Source organism: Heteronotia binoei, chromosome 20, assembly GCF_032191835.1.
Source record: "Heteronotia binoei isolate CCM8104 ecotype False Entrance Well chromosome 20, APGP_CSIRO_Hbin_v1, whole genome shotgun sequence".
In the NCBI taxonomy this organism is placed as follows: Eukaryota; Metazoa; Chordata; class Lepidosauria; order Squamata; family Gekkonidae; genus Heteronotia; species Heteronotia binoei.
In genome coordinates this window covers 11,259,953-11,284,596 of record NC_083242.1, presented here as the reverse complement: position 1 = coordinate 11,284,596, position 24,644 = coordinate 11,259,953, and the positions used below count along the sequence as shown (strand labels likewise).

At 50.9% G+C, this 24,644-nt stretch overlaps 3 protein-coding genes across 3 annotated transcripts in view; all 3 read right to left on the bottom strand.

Annotated features, from left to right (window-relative positions):
- The window catches only part of LOC132588590 (E3 ubiquitin-protein ligase RNF216-like), a 285,209-nt gene that overhangs the window by 124,469 nt on the left and 136,096 nt on the right, over positions 1 to 24,644 (bottom strand). The window lies entirely within an intron of this gene.
- FSCN1 (fascin actin-bundling protein 1) overlaps positions 1 to 24,644 on the bottom strand; it is a 51,370-nt gene that overhangs the window by 5,543 nt on the left and 21,183 nt on the right. The window contains exon 4 of the mRNA XM_060260762.1: positions 1,275 to 1,431. Within this exon, the coding sequence (XP_060116745.1) occupies positions 1,275 to 1,431 (157 nt within the window). The remainder of the gene's footprint in view (positions 1 to 1,274; positions 1,432 to 24,644) is intronic.
- Positions 21,047 to 24,644, bottom strand: part of PDAP1 (PDGFA associated protein 1) — a 465,345-nt gene continuing 461,747 nt past the window's right edge. Inside the window, exon 7 of the mRNA XM_060260769.1 lies at positions 21,047 to 21,065. The gene's annotated coding sequence lies outside the window, so the exon portion shown is untranslated. The remainder of the gene's footprint in view (positions 21,066 to 24,644) is intronic.

Below are 24,644 nucleotides of genomic sequence, written 5' to 3'. Positions count from 1 at the left end.
TTGTACTGGATGGGCCATTGGTCTGATCCAACATGGCTCCTCTTATGTTCTTATGTGACACAGAGTGTTGGACTGGATGGGCCATTGGCCTGATCCAACATGGCTTCTCTTATGTTCTTATGTGACACAGAGTGTTGGACTGGATGGGCCATTGGCCTGATCCAACATGGCTTCTCTTATGTTCTTATGTGACACGGAGTGTTGGACTGGATGGGCCATTGGCCTGATCCAACATGGCTTCTCTTGTGTTCTTATGTGATTCAGAGTGTTGGACTGGATGGGCCATTGGTCTGATCCAACATGGCTCCTCTTATGTTCTTATGTGACACAGAATGTTGTACTGGATGGGCCATTGGTCTGATCCAACATGGCTTCTCTTATGTTCTTATGTGACACAGAGTGTTGGACTGGATGGCCCACTGGCCTGATCCAACATGGCTTCTCTTGTGTTCTTATGTGACTCAGAGTGTTGGACTGGATGGGCCATTGGTCTGATCCAACATGGCTCCTCTTATGTTCTTATGTGACACAGAGTGTTGTACTGGATGGGCCATTGGTCTGATCCAACATGGCTCCTCTTATGTTCTTATGTGACACAGAGTGTTGGACTGGATGGGCCATTGGCCTGATCCAACATGGCTTCTCTTATGTTCTTATGTGACACAGAGTGTTGGACTGGATGGGCCATTGGCCTGGTCCAACATGGCTTCTCTTATGTTCTTATGTGACACAGAGTGTTGGACTGGGTGGGCCCCTGGCCTGATCCAACATGGCTTCTCTTATGTTCTTATGTGACACAGAGTGTTGGACCGGATGGGCCATTGGCCTGGTCCAACATGGCTTCTCTTATGTTCTTGTGTGACACAGAGCGTTGGACTGGAGGGGCCACTGGCCTGATCCAACATGGCTTCTCTTATGTTCTTATGTCACACAGAGTGTTGGATGGGCCATTGGCCTGATCCAACAGGGCTTCTCTTATGTTCTTATGTGACACAGAGTGTTGGACTGGATGGGCCACTGGCCTGATCCAACATGGCTTCTCTTATGTTCTTATGTGACACAGAGTGTTGGACTGGATGGGCCACTGGCCTGGTCCAACATGGCTTCTCTTATGTTCTTAGCCCTGGTATTCCTTGGGAGTCTCCCGTCCAAGTACTGACCAGGGTCAGCCCTGCTTAGCTTCCGAGATCTGACGAGATCAGGCCTGCCTGGTCTATCCAAGCCAGGGCAGAACAGAATTCCCCAAGCACAGTAGCCAAGCGACAGAAACTCACTTAGTCGAGGCAGTGGATTGCACCCCGCCGTTCGAGGTGAGGCTCCAGTATTTCCCAGTATAGGTCCTGAAGGTGCATTTCTTGGTGTCTTTGTTGATTTCCAGTTGGAAGGTTTCTTGGTCGCTCTCCTCATCCTGATTGGCTGAAAGGTCCATCCCTGTCGGGAACAAAGAGGGGGATACAAAGATAGTCAAAGAAGCTCGCCTGGTTCCTTTGCACAGCTCTGCCATCCCTATAATGCCCAAGCAGGGTAAATGATGCAAATATGCCACCTGCAGAGCTCCACAAGTTAAAACACTTTAGCTTGGAGAAACGTCGACTGTGGGGGGAAATGACAGAGGTTTACAAGATTATGCATGGGATAGAGAAGAAGGCAGAAAAAGAAGTTCTTTTCTCCCTTTCTCACAATACGAGAACTCGTGGACATTCAGTGAAATTGCTGAGCAGTCGGGTTAGAACGGATAAAAAGAAGTCCTTCTTCACCCAAAGAGTGATTAACACGTGGAATTCACTGCCACAAACAAGCATAGACAGCTTCAAGAGGGTATTGGACGAGCATATGGAGCACAGGTCCACCAGTGGCTATTAGCCACAGCATATTGTTGGAACTCTCTGTCTGGGGCAGTGATGCTCTGTATTCTGGGTGCTTGCGGGGGGGACAGTGGGAGGGCTTCTAGCCCCACTGGTGGACCTCCTGATGGCACTTGGGTTTTATGGCCACTGTGCGACACAGAGTGTTGGGACTGGATGGGCCATTGGCCTGATTCAACATGGCTTCTCATATGTTCTTATGTGACACATAGTGTTGGGACTGGATGGGCCATTGGCCTGATTCAACATGGCTTCTCTTATGTTCTTACCATTTCTAGGCATGAAAACCTACACTTCCTGTAACACGGAGCACAGAAGGTCCCCAAACAGAGGTGGCTAGGCCATATGCCTGTTTCAATTATCTGCAAGGTTGATGAGACAGGGTTGTAGTCCTTATGGCTGAAAAGAGGCTCAGAGGCAAGGCTGTTTTTTGTAGGAGGAGCTCCTTTGCATATTAGGCTGCACCCCCCCCCCCGATGTAGCCAATCCTCCAAGAGCTTACAGGGCTCTTCTTACAAGCCGCCTAATATGCAAAGGAGTTCCTGCTACAAAAAAAGCTCTGCTCAGAAGTACCTGACCTGATGAAATCTTACAATTTGGAATAAGAACTAGGCACCGTGTCAATCTCAACATGCCCAGGTATAACTCACCCAGAACAGCAGGCAGTTGAGGGCCATCCATGAATTTGTAGGGCTGCCAATCTCCAGGTCCCAAAATTACAACTGCTCTCCAGGTCACAGAAATCAGTTCCCCAGAGAAAATGGCGGCTTTGAAAGGCAGACTCTGTGGCATTATATCCCTCCCCCTCCCTTCCCAAGTTCTACCCCCTCTCCACCCAGTGCTGAAATCCCTACTCGTTTGGGTCTTTACAGAACATTCTATCAGCCAGGGGGAAAACCGACTGGACAGATTTCTAAAATCGTTTAATTTCAAGTGGTTAGTGCAACAAAACCATAATTCACTACGCTGCCCTGATTCCATACTGTATTTTGGATTGATTTTCTTGGACAAAAATCAGGAAGGTACACATTTGAGTGACCCTTCAGGAAATGAGTCCCTGGCTTGGGCAGAAGGCAAATTCAGCTGAGGCCTTCCTAACGTATCTCAGCCTTACGCCGTGGGTATTGATTAACACACCATTCCAGCTCAGTCCTATAGTGATTTATTGTTGCAATATCTTGGCCACATCTGGAGCATGTAATCGTTATGCTAGACCACTGAAGTTATGCTAGGCCACCGAAACACATCTGGTCAGGGTCGCATAATGTATTTGCTTGAGTATCCTGTATGTTTTTAATCTAAGTTGAGAATATATTGGAGCCTTCTATTGTTCTTTAAACGTTTTGTAAATAAATGCAGGTATTTTTGCATATCTGTTCTATAGTTATAGCTTATATTCATTTCCTTTTAACACTGGGCCGGTTAATTCGGATTCATTTAGCCTTTTAGGTTCTTGATTCATCTTTTTGGGTTCAGCCCCCCCCCCCCCCCATTTCAGTTCTGGCAACAAAACCCAACCCCATTCGCCCCATAAAGTCCAACACAATTTTCCATGTATGGGCTTTTGTGAATCAAAATGCAGTGAACTGTAACTCACAAACCCCTTACACCCTGGAAAATTTTGTCAGTCTAAGGCGCTTCTGGACTCTAAAGTTAATGCAAAAATTCCTGAGTTGGGTTGCTAAGAATTCCATGCAGGGCTGAGACGCCCCAAACCCGCCCTCCTGCAAAGAATCCTTGTCCACATTCAAGCAAGACCCAACAGTTGCTCACAGTGGACAACAACCCTAAGAGAAGTGCTGACTCAACAGATGCAATCTCCAGAACTATGCTTTTTTTAAAAAAAGAAAAAGCTCGCTTGTCTCGCGTGCTTGGCAAGCGTCTCGGTTTCGAGATTCCAGCGGCAGAGGCAGCCTTGCCGTGCGGCAAAGGAGAAGACGGTGACTTTAGGAGCCCCTAATCGAAGAGGAAGAGCTCTGGGCCAAGCCCCACAAACAAGCAGGACGATAACGGCTCTTTTTGCAAGATGTGTATAAGAAAGCTGCGCTCTGGGGCTGCATCCCATGTTGTAGCGGCAGCAAAGCAAACATTTCTTAGCATGGAAGCGACTGGCCCTTAAATGAGGAAGTGCAAGGCAGATTCGAGTGAGGCCAAAGATCTTCCTAAGCGGAAAGGGAGTAGAGTCAAACAGGGCCTGGTGTTAAACATCCTCAGGGCTTTTTTTGTAGAAAAAGTCCAGCAGGAGCTCATTTGCATATTAGGCCACACCCCCTGATGCCACCATTGTTCCACATAGGGCTTTTCTGTAGAAACACCTGGCAGGAATTAATTTGCATATTAGGCCACCCCCCTCCCCGGGCACCTAGCCAGCTGGAACTGCATTCCTGCTCAAAAAAAGCCCTGAGCATACCTACACTCGTGCAAGAAAAAGAAGACTGCAGATTTATACCCCACTCTTCTCTCTGAATCAGACTCAAAGCGGCTTACAATCTCCTATATCTTCTCCCCCCCACAACAGACACCCTGTGAGGTGGGTGGGGCTGAGAGAGCTCTGACAGAAGCTGCCCTCTCAAGGACAACCTCTAAGTAAAGTAAAAGTAAAATTTTATTTATATCCCGCCCTCCCCCGCCGAAGCAGGCTCGAGCTATGGCTAACCCAAGGCCATTCCAGCTGCTGCAAGTGGAGGAGTGGGAGAATCAAACCCGGTTCTCCCAGATCAGAGTCCGCACACTTAACCACTACACCAAACTGGCTCTCCCATTCAATTTGGCACATGGATGCTCAGCCCCCAGAGGAAAAAAACAGCGTTAAGACAACATCCCGGATTCTAGCTGCTGCAGAATCACCCCTATCGGTTTTTTCCAAGGGTCGATGCAGCGATATTTGTGTTGGGATTACCCCTATCTATTTCTGCATGAGCATCCCCCTCCTGAGAAATTGGTTGTACAATTTTCGTCTCTGCAGCTGGGGTTCATTCACATCTGGGATGTGGAATTTCTGCATTCCTCGATGTATTGGCTCATTCGGCCAACGAGGCTGGGGGTGGGGGGAGCTCAGGAGCAAGAGTGAAAAGGAAGCTGGGTTCTGCTTCTCTCCTGAGTAAACACAGAGAGAAAGAAAGACAGACGAGTTCGGTTATTACTCAGCTAAGGTGTGATTCGAACAGGACTCCAGCCGGGTCGAAGAAGTCACCCAGGGGACTTCTGCACGCCCACAGCATCTCAGCTGCACAAAGCCATAATGCGGGTCCTGAAGGGGGGGGGGGGGTGCTGCTCATATGGTCACAGCGGAAGAGAAAGATGCAAATCACCATTTTCCCAAGTATGAACACATTGTAGCAAACCACCAGCCGGAGCTGGTGAAACCTTTCTTGTCCAGCAGCAAGGCAAATTTTACCACCCTCTAGCTTCTCTATGAGAGCCCCGTGGCGCAGAGTGTTAAAGCTGCAGTACTGCAGTCGGAGCCCTCTGCTCACAACCTGAGTTCGATCCCAGAGGAAGCTGGTTCAGGTAGCTGGCTCCAGGTTGACTCCGCCTTCCATCCTTCTGAGGTCGGTAAAATAAGTTCCCAGCTTGCTGGGGGGGGGGGGGGGGAAGTGTAGATGACTGGGGAAGGCAATGGCAAGCCACCCCATAAAAAGTCTGCCATGAAAACATCATCCCAGAGTCGAAAGCGACTGGTGTTTGCAAGCTTTTTACCTTTAGCTTCTCTAGATTCCTAACCAGGTGCAGATTATGTCAGGGGAAAGAAATCTTTTGTTGGCCCTAAAAACTGGGAGGAAGATTAGGAGAGAGGATTTTAAAAAAAACAAAACCTCTCTGAAAAGTACATATGGACACATGAACATCTGAAGCTGCCTTCCACTGAATCAGACCCTCGGTCCATCAAAGTCAGTATTGTCTACTCGGACTGGCAGCGGCTCTCCAGGATCACAAGCTGAGGTTTTTCACGCCTACTCGCCTGGACCCTTTTTAGTTGGAGATGCCAGAGATTGAACCTGGGACCTTCTGTTTACCAAGCAGATGCTCTACCCACTGAGCCACCATCCCTCCCCTTAGTCTTAAAGTAGTCTTAAAATGCGTACAGACGGGGGGGGGGGGGGGGGTTGTAGAAAAAGCCCAGCAGAGACTCATTTGCATTTTAGACCACACCCCCTGATGGCACCATTGTTTCACACAAGGGGTTTTTTTTGCCGAAAAAGCCCAGCAGGAACTCTGTTGCATATTAAGCCACACCCCTTGACACCAAGCCAGCCGGAACTGCGTTCCTGTGCATTCTTGCTCAGAAAAAGCCCCGGGTGCAGGTATAACAAGAGCCCCGTGGTGCAGAGTGGTAAAGCTGCAGTACTGCAGTCGGAGCTCTCTGCTCACGACCTGAGTTCGATCCCAGCAGAAGCTGGCTCAGGTTGCTGGCTCCAGGTTGACTCTGCCTTCCATCCTTCTGTAAAATGAGTCCCCAGCTTGCTGGGGGCGGGGGGGAGTGTAGATGACTGGGGAAGGCAAGGGCAAACCACCCCGTAAAAAGTCTGCCATGAAAACGTTGTGAAAGCAATGTCACCCCAGAGTCGGAAACGACTGGTGCTTGCACAGGGGACTGCCTTTGCTTTTTTACAGGTATAACATGCACACTTGGGATTGTAAGAACATAGCATCCGGTGGCACCTTTAAGATGTAACAAAAGTTTTATTCAAGGTATGAGCTTTTGAAAGCAAGCACACACGAAAACTTATACCCGGAATAAACGTTTGTTGGTCTTAAAGGTATCGCTGGACTCAAAAGTCTGTTTCTGCCGCTTCAGACCAACACAGCTACCCGCCTGAATCCAGGGGTGGAATTGTAGCAGGAGCTCCTTTGCATATTAGGCCACCCACCACTGATGCAGCCAATCCTCCAAGAGCTTACAAAAAGGAGCCTTGTAAGCCCAGCTCATGGTTTTTTAGCCTCCGGCTCACACATTTTTGTCTTCGCTCAGGTAAAATGACCCCAGAGCAGACTAATTTAGGCAGTAGCTCACAAATTTTGATGCCAGTAACTCACAAAGTGGATTTTTTTGCTCACAAGACTCCACAGCTTAGAACAGGGGTGGCAAACTTGCTTAACGTAAGAACCACACAGACTAAACATCAGATGTTTGAGAGCCGCAAGACGTGAATGTCAGATGTTTGAGAGCCTTAAGGAAGGAAGGAAGGCAAATAGGTGGGGGGGGGGGGGTGGAGAGGAGAGAGAGAAGTGGAAAGAAAGCAACTTGAACTTTAAATGCATTCTCCAGGCTGCTGGCTGGCTTGGGTCGGAGAAGTGATTTAAAGAGTCAAAGGCCTTCTCCAAGCCGGTCAACTGGATGGTGAGACTTCAAGAGCCACACAATGGCCCTGTTCAGACGCACAGTATAATCAGATGTCGCGGCTGTTTCCTTCCGGATTCAAAGTGGCTGAAGAGACAGCAACATCTGCCTCCCGGTATTATCTCATGGTAGCCCCCTCCAATCCTTCTCGGAACCGGATTATTTTGTTACCTGCTCCTCTGTGGTGTTTTTTGAGTTCTCTGGTTTCACCTCGTAGTTTTCTCCATCTGGATAGTTCTGCTGCGATATTAACCAACTTCCGGATGTCTGAAGGCTATACCAGAGCAAAAGGAGCTTCAGATATCCAGTTTACGGTCAACAATGTTTTTTGTTACCACTTAGCGATATGCGCATAACTGCACAATCGCATGTTTTAACCTATGCACGTGCACATAATATGTGTGTGCACATATGTGTGTGTGAGAGCCAGTTTGGTGTAGTGGTTAAGTGCACGGACTCTTATCTGGGAGAACCGGGTTTGATTCCCCACTCCTCCACTTGCACCTGCTGGAATGGCCTTGGGTCAGCCATAGCTCTGGCAGAGGTTGTCCTTGAAAGGGCAGCTGCTGGGAGAGCCCTCTCCAGCCCCACCCACCTCACAGGGTGTCTGTTGTGGGGGAGGAAGGGAAAGGAGATTGTGAGCCGCTCTGAGACTCTTCGGAGTGGAGGGCGGGATATAAATCCACTATCTTCATCTTCATAATAGTGGAGGAAAAAAGAACTGCATGGTGCCGTCATGTGGACGGCAGAAGACGGTTTCACCGCGGAGTGATTCGAATTGCAAAAGTATGGCAGTCTGACCGATAATATCCGGAACAAAGATATTCGGAACTGAACTGGGTCAGTTTAACACGGACTCAACACGCTGTGTGAACAGGGCCAGTATGTATGGAAGAGCCACAGTTTGGCCACCCCTGGCTGAGAGGGAACGTTGGTTAAAACACTGCTGGATTCGACTGCCCTGCAGTTACCACAAGTCCCAGAAGATCCTGCCCCACTGATGCGATGCATCACTGGACCAGCTAGCGTTTGCCAGGTGGAACGCTACTCTGAAGCCAGAGGAAAGGCAGGAGAACATGAAAATCATCTTTCCCACCCAAGGCTCAGATGGTAGAAAGAATCTGGAACGCAGGAGGAAACTGTCAGCGAGAGATCTGGGGAAAGAAAGGCAACCCGAGACTGAACAGCTGCAAAGAGACGGTGTGAAGAGATCTCAGCTTCCCACGAAATTCTTTGCTTCAGCAGCAGAAACCAGCTGCTGGGCTGTTTTGGGAACAAGGGAGCATTCGGAACCAGAGAGATACTCACTACCGTTTCCCATGATGGAGCAGAGAGGACAATGCGGGGGGGGGGGGGAGCAAAACCCCCATTCTTCCTGTCCAAAAAACCCATTCTTCCATAATTTTTTAAAATTTTTACTTGTCTTCTAGCCCTCTCCCTCTTGCAAGCAGGTTCTGCGTGGGTGACAACAATCCGATAAAAAGAGAAAGAAGGAAGAGGCGATTGGATTTACACCTTGCCATTCATTTGGAGTCTCAGAGCGGCTTACAATCTTTTCCCTTCCCCTCCCCACAACAGACACCATGCGAGGTATGTGGGACTGAAAAGCTCCAAAAGAACTGCTCTGAGAGAACTGAGACTGACCCAAAGTCTCTCCAGCTGGCTGTATGTGGAAGAGCAGGGAATCAAACCCGGTTCTCCCAGATAAGAGCTCGTGCACTTCACCACTACGCCAAACCGGCTCACAGTTTATATAACGTAATCCAATATCTAAAATAACAAAACAGCTAATTAAAACCCAGTAACAATAACATCGGATTGGTATATCAACAACGCCAGTCGAGGACACCGTTTAATCCATCAATTCCACCTGTTCCTGCCCTAGACTTCCCAAATCCATGCATGTGGAAGCAGGGGTGGAATTCTAGCAGGAGATCCTTTGCATATTAGGCCACACACCCCTGATGCAGCCAATCCTCCAAGAGCTTACAAAAAGGAGCCTTGTAAGCTCTTGGAGCACTGGCTACATCAGAGGGGTGTGGCCTAATATGCAAAGGAGCTCCTGCTAGAATTCCACCCCTGGGTGGAAGACAACTGATGCTGCGGCAATGGGCAGACTAAAAGACTATGCCAACTAAGCAATACCGGGGAGGCCAATACTGATAGAGATGTTTCCCAAGGCCTCTGGTTGAGGCAGCAGAGTTCTAAGTCCAGCAAGACCCAGATCTTGGCAGGGAGAGTGTTCCACCGAGCTGGCCCCCAAAAGGACATATGCAACATTCCCCGCTCTTCTATATCTAGATACTGAATACACGTGAAGCTGTCTTCTACTGAATTTAGACCCCCATGGCGCAGAGTGTTAAAGCTGCAGTACTGCAGTCCTTAGCTCTGCTCACGACCTGAGTTCGATCCCCAGCGGAAGCTGGGTTTTCAAGTAGCTGGCTCGAGGTTGACTCAGCCTTCCATCCTTCTGAGGTCGGTAAAATGAGTATCCAGCTTGCTGGGGGGAAAGTGTAGATGACTGGGGAAGGCAATGGCAAGGAAGGAAAGGTCCCCTGTGCAAGCACCAGTCGTTTCCGACTCTGGGATGACGTTGCTTTCACAACGTTTTCATGACAGACTTTTTACAGGGTGGTTTGCCATTGCCTTCCCCAGTTTTTTTACACTTTCCCCCCAGCAAGCTAGGGACTCATTTTACCGACCTCGGAAGGATGGAAGGCTGAGTCAACCTTGGGCCGACTACCTGAATCCAGCTTCTGCCAGAATCTAACTCAGGTCGTGAGCAGAGAGTTCAGACCACAGTACTGCTGCTTTACCACTGCGATGGCAAGGAAAAGGAAAGGTCCCCTGTGCAAGCACCAGTCGTTTCTGACTCTGGGGTGACGTTGCTTTCACGTTTTCACGGCAGACTTTTTACGGGCTGGTTTGCCATCGCAGAGTGGTAAAGCAGCAGTACTGCAGTACTGTGGTTTGAACTCTCTGCTCACAACCTGAGTTCAATTCCGGCGGAAGCTGAATTCAGGTAGCTGGCCCAAGGTTGACTCAGCCTTCCATCCTTCCGAGGTGGGTAAAATAAGTCCCCAGCTTGCTTGGGGGAAAGTGTAGATGACTGGGGAAGGCAATGGCAAACCACTCCATAAAAAGTTTGCCATGAAAACGTTGTGATGCGACGTCACCCCAGAGTCGGAATCGACTGGTGCTTGCACAGGGGATCTTTCCTTTCCTTCTATCAAGATCAGTGCTGTCTATTCCAGGGGTGGCCAAAACTGCGGCTTGGTAGCCACACATGGCTCTTTCCCACATACTGTGTGGCTCTCGAAGTCCCCACCACCCTGTCAGCTGGCTTGGAGAAGCCATTTCAAGTTGATTTTTTTCCACCTCTCCTTCTCTATTTGAGGCTGCCCTCAGCGGGGAGGGCGGGACACAAATTGAATAAAATAAATAAAATAAAATAAATATTTGCCATCTATCTCCCCTTTCTTCCTTTAATCAAACATCTGGCCTTCATGTCTTGTGGACCTCAAACATCCAACAGTTTATTCTACGTAGCTCTTACAGTAAGCAAGTTTGGCCGCCTCTGTTTCAGACCAACACGGTGGTTCACCCAGGTTCAGGTCAATCCCTGGTTAGTATCTGGGTGGGAGCCCACACCAAAAAGTCCAGGGTCGCTACGCAGAAGCAGGCAACGGCAAGCCACCTCTGAATATCTATTGCCTTGAAAACCCTTTGGGGTGGGGGCTGCAACTTAATAGCACTTCTCTCCTCCTCTACCACAAAGGGAAGGTAGTTCTCCTCTGCACAGGGTGTGACCAGGTCCTCAGTTTCCCAGGCAAAAAGGCAGCAGAAAGGCTCCCTCAGAGTTGTCCCACCCCCGCAATCTATCATGCGTTGCTGTTCAGGGCACACTCCTGCCTATCAGGGAGGACTCCCAGAACAGCGACTCACGCAGAGACAGAGGTGAGCTCCTCTCAGGGTGGGAGAAACTACAGCCTGCACCCCAAAACCCCTTTTCGGCGGGAGAAGGAAGTGTGGACCCATCTTAAGCTGAAGGAAAAAATGGATTACATGACTCGAAAATCAAACTCGGATGCTCGGGTTGTGGGGTGGGGGGAGAGGAACAAGACACCGAGTGGGCAAAGAGCTCCCCCCCATCCCACCCTCCCACCCTCCCCCCCCAGTGGGGGAATCCGGTTACAGAAGGCTCATCAGAAAGGAATGCAGCTGGAACGCCACTGAAGCTGCCATTCAAAGTGCTGACAATTGGAAACTGTATAATGGGGGTCAAAATCATGCTTGAAAAGACGACGACATTGGATGTATATCCCGCCCTCCACTCCGAAGAGTCTCAGAGCGGCTCACATTCTCCTTTCCCTTCCTCCCCCACAACAGACACCCTGTGAGGTAGATGAAGATATTGGATTTATATCCCGCCCTCCACTCCAAAGAGTCTCAGAGCGGCTCACAATCTCCTTTACCTTCCTCCCCCACAACAGACACCCTGTGAGGTAGATGAAGATATTGGATTTATATCCCGCCCTCCACTCCGAAGAGTCTCAGAGCGGCTCACAATCTCCTTTCCCTTCCTCCCCCACAACAGACACCCTGTGAGGTGGGTGGGGCTGAGAGGGCTCTCACAGCAGCTGCCCTTTCAAGGACAACCTCTGCCAGAGCTATGGCTGACCCAAGGCCATTCCAGCAGGTGCAAGTGAAGGAGCGGGGAATCAAACCCGGTTCTCCCAGAGAAGAGTCCGCACACTTAACCACTACACCAAACGGGCTCAAACAAGACAGGAGGTGCACTTTGTAGGGACTACTCTACTGCTTTGGCTAGCAAAGGGATTCCACGTGCCCCATCCTCTGCCCCCCACCCCACCCCGTGCTCAATTCCACTAGAAATTCACCCACACGAGAACGCAGCAGTATATAGATGGTTGCAGCGCAGTCTGACAGAACCCCTGCTCTCGTGCATGTCTGGCTTCGGGGCTCCTCCAGCCTTGTCATCTTGAGTCAGGCAATCTATCAGACTCTGCTCCGGTGACTTACAGAGACATTTAAAAAATTATGTGCAGGCCAGCAGTTCCTGGCTCGTCCCGATTGGACTGGAGCACGATACAACTTGCTCCTTCAACACCCCCTCCCTTCCTCCAGCCCTCTTTAGTTTTGCCTATCAAACGTTTTTTACAGGGCGTCTGTCATCCTTTTCATGACGGCAGGAGCCTCATTTCCTGCCTCCGGACAGCAGTTTTAAGCTTTCCGATTTATACCGCGCCCTGACAGGAAGACAGTCACCAAAGCCTTTGGACAGAGAGGCATTTTTAGAAATGCAGCTAGGAGGGAGGAGAAGAGAGGTCTCTTGCAGCCCCCCCCCACCAGTAACCACTAACATCTCTTGTTTGCAATCATTGCAACTCTTCAGCAATTCATGCGCACACGCAGAAGTTTTCTCCACTGCAGCACAAAGGCCTCGCGGTAATATGAAACAGCTCTCTACTTCAGCAATCCACATTCATGCGCAAGAAGGCTCATGTGGTCCCTCGCCCCGAATCCTGTTAAGGTTGAATTTTTCAAGCCTTTAGATCGGTATTCACCAGACCGGTTTGAAAATCCGCGCCAAAGTCTCCAGGAAGAAGAAAATGGATTCGCTCCCATTTTTCCTTCAGGACTCCAATCGCACCTAAGCCAGAGCATTTTTTGTAGCAGGAACTCCTTTATGTATTAACACCACACCCTGCTGATGTAGCCAATCCTCCAAGAGCTTACAGGAGGCCCTGCACTAAGAGCCCTGTAAGCTCTTGGAGGATTGGCTACATCAGCAGGTTGTGGCCTAATATGCAAAGGAGTTCCTGCTACAAAAAAAGCCCTGCATCAACCATAAAACAGCCAGGGCTTTTTTTTTATAGGAGCTTCTTTGCATATTAGGCCACACCCTACTGATGTAGCCAATCCTCCAAGAGCTTACTGGGCTCTTCGTACAGGGCCTACCGTCAGCTCTTGGAGGATTGGCTGCATCAGGGAGGTGTGGCCTAATATGCAAAGGAGTTCCTGCTACAAAAAAAAAAAGCCCTGCACTTAACCATGCCAATTCAAACTATGAGTAGCCTCCATGGCAAAGGGTGCTGAAAACGGCTGGGCCAAAACCAATGGGGTTGAAACGAAATCAAGAGCGGTCTCGGCTAAACGTCAGGAAGAACTCCCTGACCGTTGGAGCGGTTCCTCAGAGAAACAGGCTTCCTCGAGAGGTGGTGGGCTCTCCTTCCTTGGAGGTTTTCAAGCAGAGGCTGGATGGCCACCTGACAGCAATGCTGATTCTGTGAATTGGGCAGAGCGTGAGAGGGAGGGCAGGAAGGGCTGCATCAGGACTTCGTTCTTGTGCCCCTTTCTTACATGCCCAAGGTAATGCCAACTGCTACTTTTGGGCCAGAAAGCATTGTTTTCCTCCAGGGCAGAGCTGTAGCCAGCGGGGGGAGGGGCTCAGGGGTGATGCCCCCTATAGAATCTGCAGCACCCCCACCCAATCTTCTGGACGATTGGGTGGGGGTGCTACAGACTCTATAGGGGAGGGGTGGCCAAACTTGCTTAACTCAAGAGCCACATACAATAAAAGTCAGATTTGGAGGGAGGGAGGGAGGTGGTGGGCTCTCCTTCCTTGGAGGTTTTTCAACAGAGGCTAGATGGCCATCAGACAGCAATGAAGATCCTGTGAATTTAGGGGAAGGTGTTTATGAGTTTCCTGCATGGTGCAGGGGGTTGGACTTGATGACCCTGGAGGTCCCTTCCCAACTCTATAATTGTGGATGGGAGGAGGGAAGGAGAGGAGGAAAGAAAGCAACTTTTTAAACTTCAAATGGCTTGGCTCGGAGAAGTGATTTCAAGAGAGAAATGCCTTCTCCAAGCCAGCCAATGGGGTGGGGGCTTTGAGCACCACACGGTAGGTGTGAAAGAGTCCCATGTCGCTCCTGAGCCACAGTTTGGCCCCCCTTGCTATAGGGTGTGCTACCCCTGCTAGCTACAGCCCCTCCACGACTGTTTGGCCAAGGACCCTGGAGGTTTTTTGCCATCTTCTGGGCATGGAGCAGGGGTCACTGGAGATGAGGGGGGGAAGTATTTGTGAATTTCCTGCATTGTGCACGGGGTTGGACTAGAAGACCCTAGAGGCCCCTTCCAACTCTAGGATTCTTTGCCACTGGTCAAGAAAGAGAGGACACATTATCCCACCATGAAAAGGGAGGAACTGTGGGGGGACGGTGGCTCAGTGGTAGAGCATCTGCTTGGGAAGCAGAAGGTCCCAGGTTCAATCCCTGGCATCTCCAAAAAAAAGGGTCCAGGCAAATAGGTGTGAAAAACCCCAGCTTGAGACCCTGGAGAGCCGCTGCCAGTCTGAGTAGACAATACTGACTTGGATGGACCGAGGGTCTGATTCAGTAGATGGCAGCTTCATATGTTCATATATGTTCACTACTGCACGAATCTACAACACAGCCAAAAAGACTGCCGGTTCTCAGAGCGAACTGTTTTGAAGTTCAGCCCACGAGGCCAAGGGTGCTGGTACTCAGCCTCCAGTCCTCCTGGCTGCATCCCCGCAGCCTCCCGTCGCTTGGCAGCAGGTCTGTTCCTGAAAGCCAGAAATGACCGTCTTCCATTTCACCAGCCTGTCTTTCCAGGAGCTGGATTCCACCCCCAGAGCCCTCTGCAGATAACGGCGGTGCCCTCAGACTGTAATTACCGGCTTCGTCAAGGTCAGACGGGGCCCTGAGAGAAGTCAGGTGGCTTCCCGTACAAGGACCGGTAATTAAAAAGAAGAAGAGGAGCAATAAAGCGGCAAGGAAGGGAGATGAGAAAGAAACCTGCCTTTCCGGATTTCGGCAAGGGAGCTGCTAGGCGAAGCTCGGTGGGAAAACTGGCCCTTTGGGTATTTCCTGCCATGCTCAAATGGTCCCTGCGTCACCCTTACCATTTACAATTCTACCGAAAAGCCAGAGATGCAACTGGGCCAGAGCCCAAAAGGAGGGGCACTCACACAGACCCATCGCTGAGTTTCGCCAGGCCCGGCTCCGATGTGACAATCAGAGTTTGAAGCTGAATTTCTATTGGTTTATTTATTTATCGTATGCCGGAGTTACACGCAGGAATATAATCAGGGGTGGGATTCTAGCAGGAGCTCCTTTGCATATTAGGCCACACCCCCTGATGTAGCCAATTCCTCAAGAGCTTACGAAAAAGAGCCTTGTAAGCTCTTGGAGGATTGCTTACATCAGGGGTGTGTGGCCTAATATGCAAAGGCGCTCCTGCTAGAATTCCACCCCTGTCTATAATGATATAAACATGTGACAAAGTTGATACAACAAAGGTCAGGATTGTCTACTCTGCCCGGCAGCCGCTCTCCAAGGTCTTTTCCCAAAACCTCCCACCGGATCCTTTTAGTTTCATTGGGGCTTTTCAGCATCTTAGGAAAGGGTTTTCAGCAGGGTTTTTCTTGTAGCAGGAACTCCTTTGTATATTAGACCACACCCCTCTGATGTAGCCAATCCTCCAAGAGCTTGCAGAGCTCTTAGTACAGGGCCTATTGTAAGCTCTTGGAGGACTGGCTACATCAAGGGGGTGTGGCTTAATATGCAAAGGAGTTCCTGCTGCAAAAAAAGGCCCAGGTTTTCAAGTAGCAAGGAAAACTTGGGTCCCCTAAAACCCAAGGCGATTAAGAATTCGTGGCAGATAAGCTTCTCTGGAAAGCAGTCAACCCTAGAGATGGGCACAGATTGGGAAAGCCCGGTTCAGGGCTTGTGAACTGGGGAGCCCCAAACCAAACCTTTTGAGTGAAAAAGTTGTCTGAACGGAACTGGTTCGGGTCCCCCGGCGTCATCCAGAAATGACGTGAGCACAATGCACCCGACAAATTTGCATCACGTGCCACCCCAGAATCACCCAGCAGTGATGTGAGCATGTTGGGTGATGCAGGCACGAAGTGGTGTGTGTGGATGGGGACACCCTCCAAACCGCATAAGAACAATAAGAACATAAGAGAAGCCATGTTGGATCAGGCCAATGGCCCATCCAGTCCAACACTCTGTGTCACACAGTGGCGAAAAAAAACAGGTGCCATCAGGAGGTCCACCAGTGGGGCCAGGATACTAAAAGCCCTCCCACTGTTGCCCCCCCAAGCACCAAGAATACAGAGCATCACTTGCCCCAGACAGAGAGCTCCAACAATACGCTGTGGCTAATAGCCACTGATGGACCTCTGCTCCAGATGTTGATGCAAACTTTGGTTCAGGGTTCGTGAATCAGGCAAAGTCTGAGCCAGACTTTGACTCGGGTTTAGCTCTGTGCCCATTCCTAGTCTACCCGCTTCCGCTATGCTCGTGCCTACTCCAGTCCTGTAGCATGGCAGGCCAGACGAGCCCTACCCAAGTACCTACAAACATTCTCCCAAACCCTCTGCACGGAAGCAGAAAGGCCTCCCTCGAGGCAGAGAAACAGCCAGTCTAGTGAAGCAGCCCCATGACCATGACCGCACGGTCAAAACCAGGGTTTTCTTTGTAGCAGGAACTCATTTGCATATTAGGTCACACCCCTGGGATGTAGCCAATCCTCCAAGAGCTTTCAGGGCTCTTAGTAAAGGGCCACCTGTAACGTCCAGGAGGATTGGACAAAACACTACAAGCATACATAGCTTCAAGAGTGGATTGGATCAACATATGGAGCAGAGGTCCATCAGTGGCTGTTAGCCACAGCTTATCATTGGGACTCTCTGTCTGGACAGTGATGTTCTCTATTCTGGGTGCTTGGGAAGGGCAACAGTGGGAGGGCTTCTAGTGTTCTGGTCCCACTAGTGGACCTCCTGATGGCGCCTGGTTTTTTTGGCCACTGTGTGACAGAGTGTTGGACTGGATGGGCCACTGGCCTGATCCAACATGGCTTCTCTTATGTTCTTGTGTGACACAGAGTGTTGGACTGGATGGGCCATTGGCCTGATCCAACATGGCTTCTCTTATGTTCTTGTGTGACACAGAGTGTTGGACTGGATGGGCCACTGGCCTGATCCAACATGGCTTCTCTTATGTTCTTATGTGACACAGAGTGTTGGACTGGATGGGCCATTGGCCTGATCCAACATGGCTTCTCTTATGTGACACAGAGTTTTGGACTGGATGGGCCACTGGCCTGATGCAACATGGCTTCTCTTATGTTCTTATGTGACACAGAGTGTTGGACTGGATGGGCCATTGGCCTGATCCAACATGGCTTCTCTTATGTGACACAGAGTTTTGGACTGGATGGGCCACTGGCCTGATGCAACATGGCTTCTCTTATGTTCTTATGTGACACAGAGTGTTGGACTGGATGGGCCACTGGCCTGATCCAACATGGCTTCTCTTATGTTCTTGTGTGACACAGAGTGTTGGACTGGATGGGCCATTGGCCTGATCCAACATGGCTTCTCTTATGTGACACAGAGTGTTGGACTGGATGGGCCACTGGCCTGATCCAACATGGCTTCTCTGATGTTCTTATGTGACACAGAGTGTTGGACTGGATGGGCCATTGACTTGATCCAACATGGCTTCTCTTATGTTCTTAACACAAAACCAGGGAGCACACAACAGTTGACTGAACCTTTCCCTGGCGCTACTCTATGCACTTCTTCGGTGGCCCGAGCAAAAACCCGTGGATCGACTCCAGAGTAAACTCTTGGGGGACAAGCAATGACAAGTCCCTGGCAGCCACACAAGGTAAATTAATTGTTCCAGGCAACCAGCTGCGGATGCTCCACGAGATGTCTCCCCGGGGGAACCCCCTGTGTAGCTCAGTCTCTGTATTCTACTGGGATGAGAAGAAATTGGAAACACAGCTGGGAATACTCAACGGATCCCTATCAAACCAAGCACCGTCTAGAGAACAGCGAACAGACTTGACTAAAAGGATAACGAGCCAACAAAAAACAGAGCAGGAAGTTGTGTTAAAATTCATCCGCGTGCTGCCGTGGTGAAGAGCGGTGGACTCGAAGCCGGAGAACCCAACTTGACTCCTCCCCCATGCAGCCAGCTGGGTGACCCTTGGGTCAGTCACCCAGAGCTCTCTCAGCCCCACCTCCCTCACAGGGTATGCCCGTTGTGCGGAGAGGAAGGGAAAGGAGATTGCAAGCCGCTTTGAGACTCCGCGTGAAGGGCAGGGTATAAATCCAATCCTATCTATCTATTGCCAGTTTGGTGTAGTGGTCAAGAGAACTGGGTTTGATTCCCCACTACTCTGCATGCAGCTGCTGGGTGGCCTTGGCTCAGTCACAATTCTCTCAGAGCTGTTCTCTCAAGAGCAGTAGTTCTCTCAGAGCTCCCTCAGCCCCACCTCCCTCACAGGGCGTCTGTTCTGGGGAGAGGAAAGGAAGGCGATTGTAAGCTGCCCTGAGCCTCCGAGTGAAAGGTGGGATATAAATTCAATCTCTTCTTCTTCCTCTCTGGGCGACCCTGGGCCAGTTCCAGTTCTCTCAGCGCTGTTCCCTCAAGAGCAGTTCTCTTCAGAACTCTCTCAGCTCCACTTCCCTCACAGGGTGTCGTGGGGAGAGGAAGGGAAAGGAGATATTTCCCTCTAAGCTACGGGAGTCTTGTGAGCAAAAATTCTACTTTCTGAGCTGCCGGCATTAAAGTTGTGAGCTACCGCATCAATTAGTTTGTTCTGGGGCTATTTTTCCTGAGCTACGGCAAAAGTGTGTGAGCTGGAAGTTAAAAAACTGTGAGCTGACTCACACTAACTCAGCTTAGAGGGAACACCGGGACCCTAGAAAGATCTGAGACCTTTCTGGGGCCGGGAGAAAGAGGTTTAAGGAAAAAACTCCAAATGGATCACTGGTTCACAGCAGAGCCATAAGGGTGTCCAGGGCTTTTTTTGTAGCAGGAACTCCTTTGCATATTAGGCCGCCACCCCCCACCCCCCCCGATATAGCCAATCCTTCTGGAGCTTACAGTATGCCCTGTACTAAGGGCTCTGTAAACTCTTGGACGATTGGCTACATCTGGTAGGTGTGGCCCAGGCCTATTTTTCTAACAGGAGCTCCTCTGCATATTAGGCCGCACCCCCCTGATGTAGCCAATCCTCCAAGAGCTTAGAGGGCTCTTAGTACAGGGCCTACTGTAAGCTCCAGGAGGATTGGCTACATCAGGGAGGTGTGGCCTAATATGCAGAGGAGTTCCTGCTACAAAAAAAGCCTTGAGGGCACCTCATCGAAAGGGCAGGCCAAGTTGCCAAGGAAGGACAGCCCAACGGTGACCTTGGCTGAGAGACCTCCATTTGGTAGCCGGCAGAGAGAATCAAACGGAACCGGGGCAGGTTCTCCAAACTGTTTCACTTCAGCAGGATGAAAGAACTTCCAGGAAACATCTGCAAGGACGCATTTTCTCTGTTTTCCAACCCCCTTGAGTACCGAAACATCTGTTGCGAACGCTGAGGTCACCACAGAATCCGTAGACCATATGCATCTGGGAGGGTACAGAGAGAGGGGCCTTCTCTGTGTCCGGATCTTGCAAAAGGAGTTTTGAAGGGAAGATACAAGGCCTCGGAGAGGGGCCAAGCTTGCTTAATGTAAGAGCACAAAATGTCAAATGTTTGAGAGCTGCGAAAGACGTGAACATCAGATGTTTGAGGGCCACGACAAAGGAAGGAAGGGAGGCAAACAGATGAGGGGAGGGAGGAAGAGGTGGAAAAAAAAGCAACTTTAAATGCATTCTCCAAGCTGTCAGCTGGCTTGGCTTGCAAAGTGATTTAAAGAGAGAAATGCCTTCCCCAATCCGGCCGGCGGGGGCTTCAAGAGCCACACAATATGTGTGAAAGAGCCACCGTTTGGCCACCCCTGCCTTAGACAAAGAGGAGCTGTCAGTTACGTGCGTCAACTCCCTCCTCTCGGAAGCAAAGAAAGAGCTACACCGCCGATCCCACAATTCTCAGGTCGAGTGAAGCGGCTTAGCAGAACACAGCCTGACGCCGGGCAGATCTGGGCCGCTTGCTGCGTTTGAGCCATGCGCCAACGACCCAGCAGGTTGGCAAGGGTCTGACTCACGAGGAGCACCACTGGCAGAAAAGGGGGCTGGGTCCCTAGACCTGGCAGAACCAGTGGGGGCTGCTGCTGCTGCTGCTCCACAAACCAGCCGCTCAGTCCAGCTTTTATCGCTTTAGACTGAAATCGGCTGCGGAGCTATTTCTGCATTCCTCTTCGCAGCCTTTGAGCAGCAGAGGCCCTGGGACTCCGGCAGTCCCCTGGCAATTCCCAGCAGACAGGCCCGGCACCAGGGGTCCTGCCACTCAAGGCAGACCCCAGCGCAGTGCCCTCCGCAGCACCGGTCCCGCTCAGGCTTCTTGCATTGCAGGAAGCCTGATCGGGGGCAGGGAGAGCCGACCCTTGTGAGTCACGCTCCGCACAAGGAGCGTAGTATGCAAGCCCCGGCCCGGCTCATCAGAGGACAGCCCCGCCCAGCGGTGCACCCAAGCACGGTAGCGCCCTAGGCAGCCACCTACCCTGCCCTACTCCCACGCGCCAGCTCTGCCAGCAGAAGCAGGTCTGCCATCTTTAAAGGCTTCACGTTCTCATCACAGCCCCAACACAGCGTGCACGCCGGTGCCAGCGTTATGCCAGCTGTACACTCATGCGGATAACAGAATCACTGCTGGTGCTCATCCCCAGGTTCACAGCAGAACAGACGCCAATGGGGGGCTCAGCATGTCACTCCTGGTCGCCACCTGTCGCTTCCCCGGGAGCTGGAACATTACAGACCAGCAGTGCCGTGAGTGGAGAAGGCAATGGAAACGCACGCACGGAGGGGGTACGCACGGACTATATCCCCGATCAAAAGCAACAGGAGCTCCCGGCAGGCATCGCACCTTTGGGCCGTGGGTGGCCGTCCTCCGCCGGGACCGGTTTGTTACTTGTCACAGCAGGCTCGATGTCAAGCAATTCACCATCCAGGAAGCTGCGCTGTTTAGAAAAAATGCTCCACACAGCAGGCCTGCCAACAAGCGGACACTTTATTCTCACATTTAGGTCCTACTTTAGCTTTAAGCACCAAGAAGGCAGAGCATCACTGCCCCAGACATAAGAACGTAAGAGAAGCCATGTTGGATCAGGCCAATGGCCCATCCAGTCCAACTCTCTGCGTCACACAGTGGCCAAAACCAGGGGTCATTTTGTAGAAAAATAGGAGGTGGAGCTCATCCAGGGATTGTGATGCAGCTGCACATACTATTCAATGGACAAGGAGGTGGAACTCTCAGAAAGGTTCAGGAGCTGCACTCCTGTGAGCTCCCACTGAATCAGAGGCCTGGCCAAAAACCAGCGGCCATCAGCAGGGCCAGAAGCCCTCCCACTGAACCAAGAAAACAGAGCGTCACTGCCCCAAGCATAAGAACAGGGGAGAAGCCATGTTGGAACACGCCAACACCCTGAGTCACACAGGGGCCCAAAAAATCCCAGGTGCCATCAGGAGGTCCACCACTGGGGCCAGAAATCCAGAAGTCCTCCCACTGTTTCCTCACAAGCACTAAGAATACAGAGCATAACTTCCCCAGGCATAAGAGCACAAGAGAACCCATACTGGATCAGGCCAATAGCCCATCCGGTCCAACACACTGTGTCACACAGGGGCCAAAACCCAGGTGCCATCAAGAAGTCCGCCAGCAAGGCCAGAACTGACTCCAAATCCTCCAAGACACGTGGCTCCACCACCTTTAACATAGCCAGGAATGAGCTGGGCAGAGGAAGGGAGTGGGTGCGAAACTATCCTCTGCCTCATCAGCTCTGCCTGGTCGCTACCTGTCCAGCCCTTAGCAACAGAGGAAGCCGCAGCCCAGGCCTGGAAAAGAGAAACTAAAGCCACGCTGGGGAGAGCCCCCGCCCCGCCAGAGGAAGCTGGGGAGGAAAGGAGGGCCATCTGGCAAAAGTGCTGAAACCTGAGAGCAGGCAGCCAATCTTTTTCCCCTCAGGGATGTTAACTCCCTTTTCAAAAAAGAGAGAGAAACAGAGAGGTTTCTTTGTTGTAACAAGAGGTACCTCCCCCCCACCCCAGGCAGGGAGCATTCTAGCTCGCACAGAAAAATGGGCAAAATGGGGTTTTCTTTCCCAGTTAACTCGCACCCCAACCCGTTACTCACTCTCGAAATTGTCCACGGTCTCGAGAGATCCCATCTCCCTAAAAGCAGGCCTCAAAAGCCTCAAAAGCAGGCCTCAAAAGCGGAGCTCCAGAACCTCTAAATTTCATTGTGTTCTTTCTTTCTTTCTTACACCCCCCCCCCCCCCAAAAAAAAACTTGCTTCTGGGCTCCATTGTTCAAACCCCCTGTGAGAACTTTGCCGGAACTCTTAAGATCTGACAAACTTTCTAATATCCCCCCCCCCACACACAAAAAAAATGGAAAAATAACCAAAACAGTTAAAGCAGACAGGTGGAAATCTTCCTCATGCACTGTGGCCGCAGAGGAGAAAGTATTTTTAAAAGCATGATGGGAGTAAAGGTTTTATGATGGCCATTCTAATTCAAGAAGCATTTTAAGGCAGATGCTGAGCTGATATGACTTGGTATACCTTCCGGTGCCACATGCAAATGAGTTGGGCTCATGAGCTCTGGCACTTTCTCCCCCCCCCCCCATGACCGCTGCCTAGAAGTTATTTGCATGAAGCGCCGCTCCTGGTGAAGGGGAAAGTGGGACAGTGCGCCTTCCTGCAATCCTACGCATGGGTTTGAGAAGGAAGACTACCAATTTAAACAAAACAGGCTTGCACTGCTGCATCAGTCACACAAATAATGCTTCGTTATCAAGATGAGAAAGGCTCTCCCAACCCCAAACAGGGAGACACGATCCCAGAGATTCTCTAAGCCAGGGGTGTCAGACATGCCACTCGGGGGCCGAATCAAGCCCCCGGAGGGCTCCTATCAGGCCCCTGAGACAAACTGGCTGTCATCTGCTTCCTTCTCCCTCTCTCTTGCTTCCTTCAGCATCACAGCTTGCTTTGCCAGGCTTGCTCAACCGCACAGGAGCTACAGAGCAATGCCTCTGTTTCCTCCATTGGCTGAGGCTCCTCCCTTGGGGAGGAAGAGCTTGCTTTGCCGGGCTCCCTCAATTGCACGGCAGAGCTACTGAGCCAAGCCTCTCTTCCTTCTATTAGCTGAGGCTCGTCCCCCTCTTGGTCCCCTGGGGAAGGAAGGAAAGAGCCAGAGCTTCCTTTGCCCAGTTCCCTGGATCCCATGGCAGAAATACAAAGAAAGCATCTTTAAGACAAACAAGTGCTAATGTTTTAAGCATGTTCTATTTTTAAAAAAAAAAACAACAACATTTAATTGTGTCTGTCGGTGTCCTTTACAAAGTTTATATCTTTGCTTGTTGTTCAGTCACACAGTTGAGTCCGACTCTTTGCGACCCCATGGACCAAGTCACGCCAGGCCCTCCTGTCTTCCATCATCCTTCGAAGTCTGCTCAAATTTGTGTTTGTTACATCAGTAACGCTGTCTAGCCATCTCCTCTTCTGCCGTCCCTTTCTTCTTTTGCCTTCTGTCTTTCCCAGCATCAGGGTCTTCTCCACTAAGTTCTCCCTTCTCATTTGGTGGCCAAAGTATTTGAGCTTCAGCTTCAGCATCTGACCTTCCAAGGAACAGTCTGGATTGGTTTCCCTTAGGACCAACTGATTGGATCTTCTTGCAGCCCAAGGGACTCTCAAGAGTCTTCTCCAGCACCACAGCTCAAAAGCATCTCTGCTACCTAATCCTAAATAGGGACACACCTGGCCCGGCCCAACCTGGTCTCATTTACGTCAGATCCGGCCCTCGTAACAAATGAGTTCAACACCCCTGCTCCAAGCAACCGCCTTGTCCAATTACAGCAATCCCCCAGGCTTCTAAGCTGCCCCTCGGCTCATCCCATTACCCGCAGCTCCTCCAAACCAGCTCCTTAATTCCTGCAGGGAGGAGGGCTCCTGCCTCTCTCCCAGGCCCCCCCCCCCCAGACCTACAAGGATGCATTTAAAGGGCCCTCCCCTCCCATCTTACTGGGGTCCAATTAAAGGGGTGGAGGCTCCGCCATAATGAGCGGCAGATGCTCGGTGGACGGGTGCCATCTGCCATGCTCCGCGACTAATTAGGAGAGATGGGGAGGGCGGCTCAATCCTTTGCGCTCCAGACAAAGCTGCAGCTTGTTGTTCTCCTCGTTGTCTTCTCTCCCCCGGCCGTCCCCAGCAGCATTCTTTGCAAGCTTGCTGGGAGGCCGCACATCACCGTTTGCGCGAGTGCACATTCACCGGGTGGGGGGGAAGGGAGAGGAACAGATGCGCCCAGGGCTTTTTTTGTAGCAGGAACTCCTTTGCATATTAGGCCGCACCCACCTGATGTAGCCAATCCTCCCGGAGCGTACGGTAAACCCTGTACTAAGAGCCCTGTAAGCTCTTGGAGGATTGGCTACAACAGAGGGGTG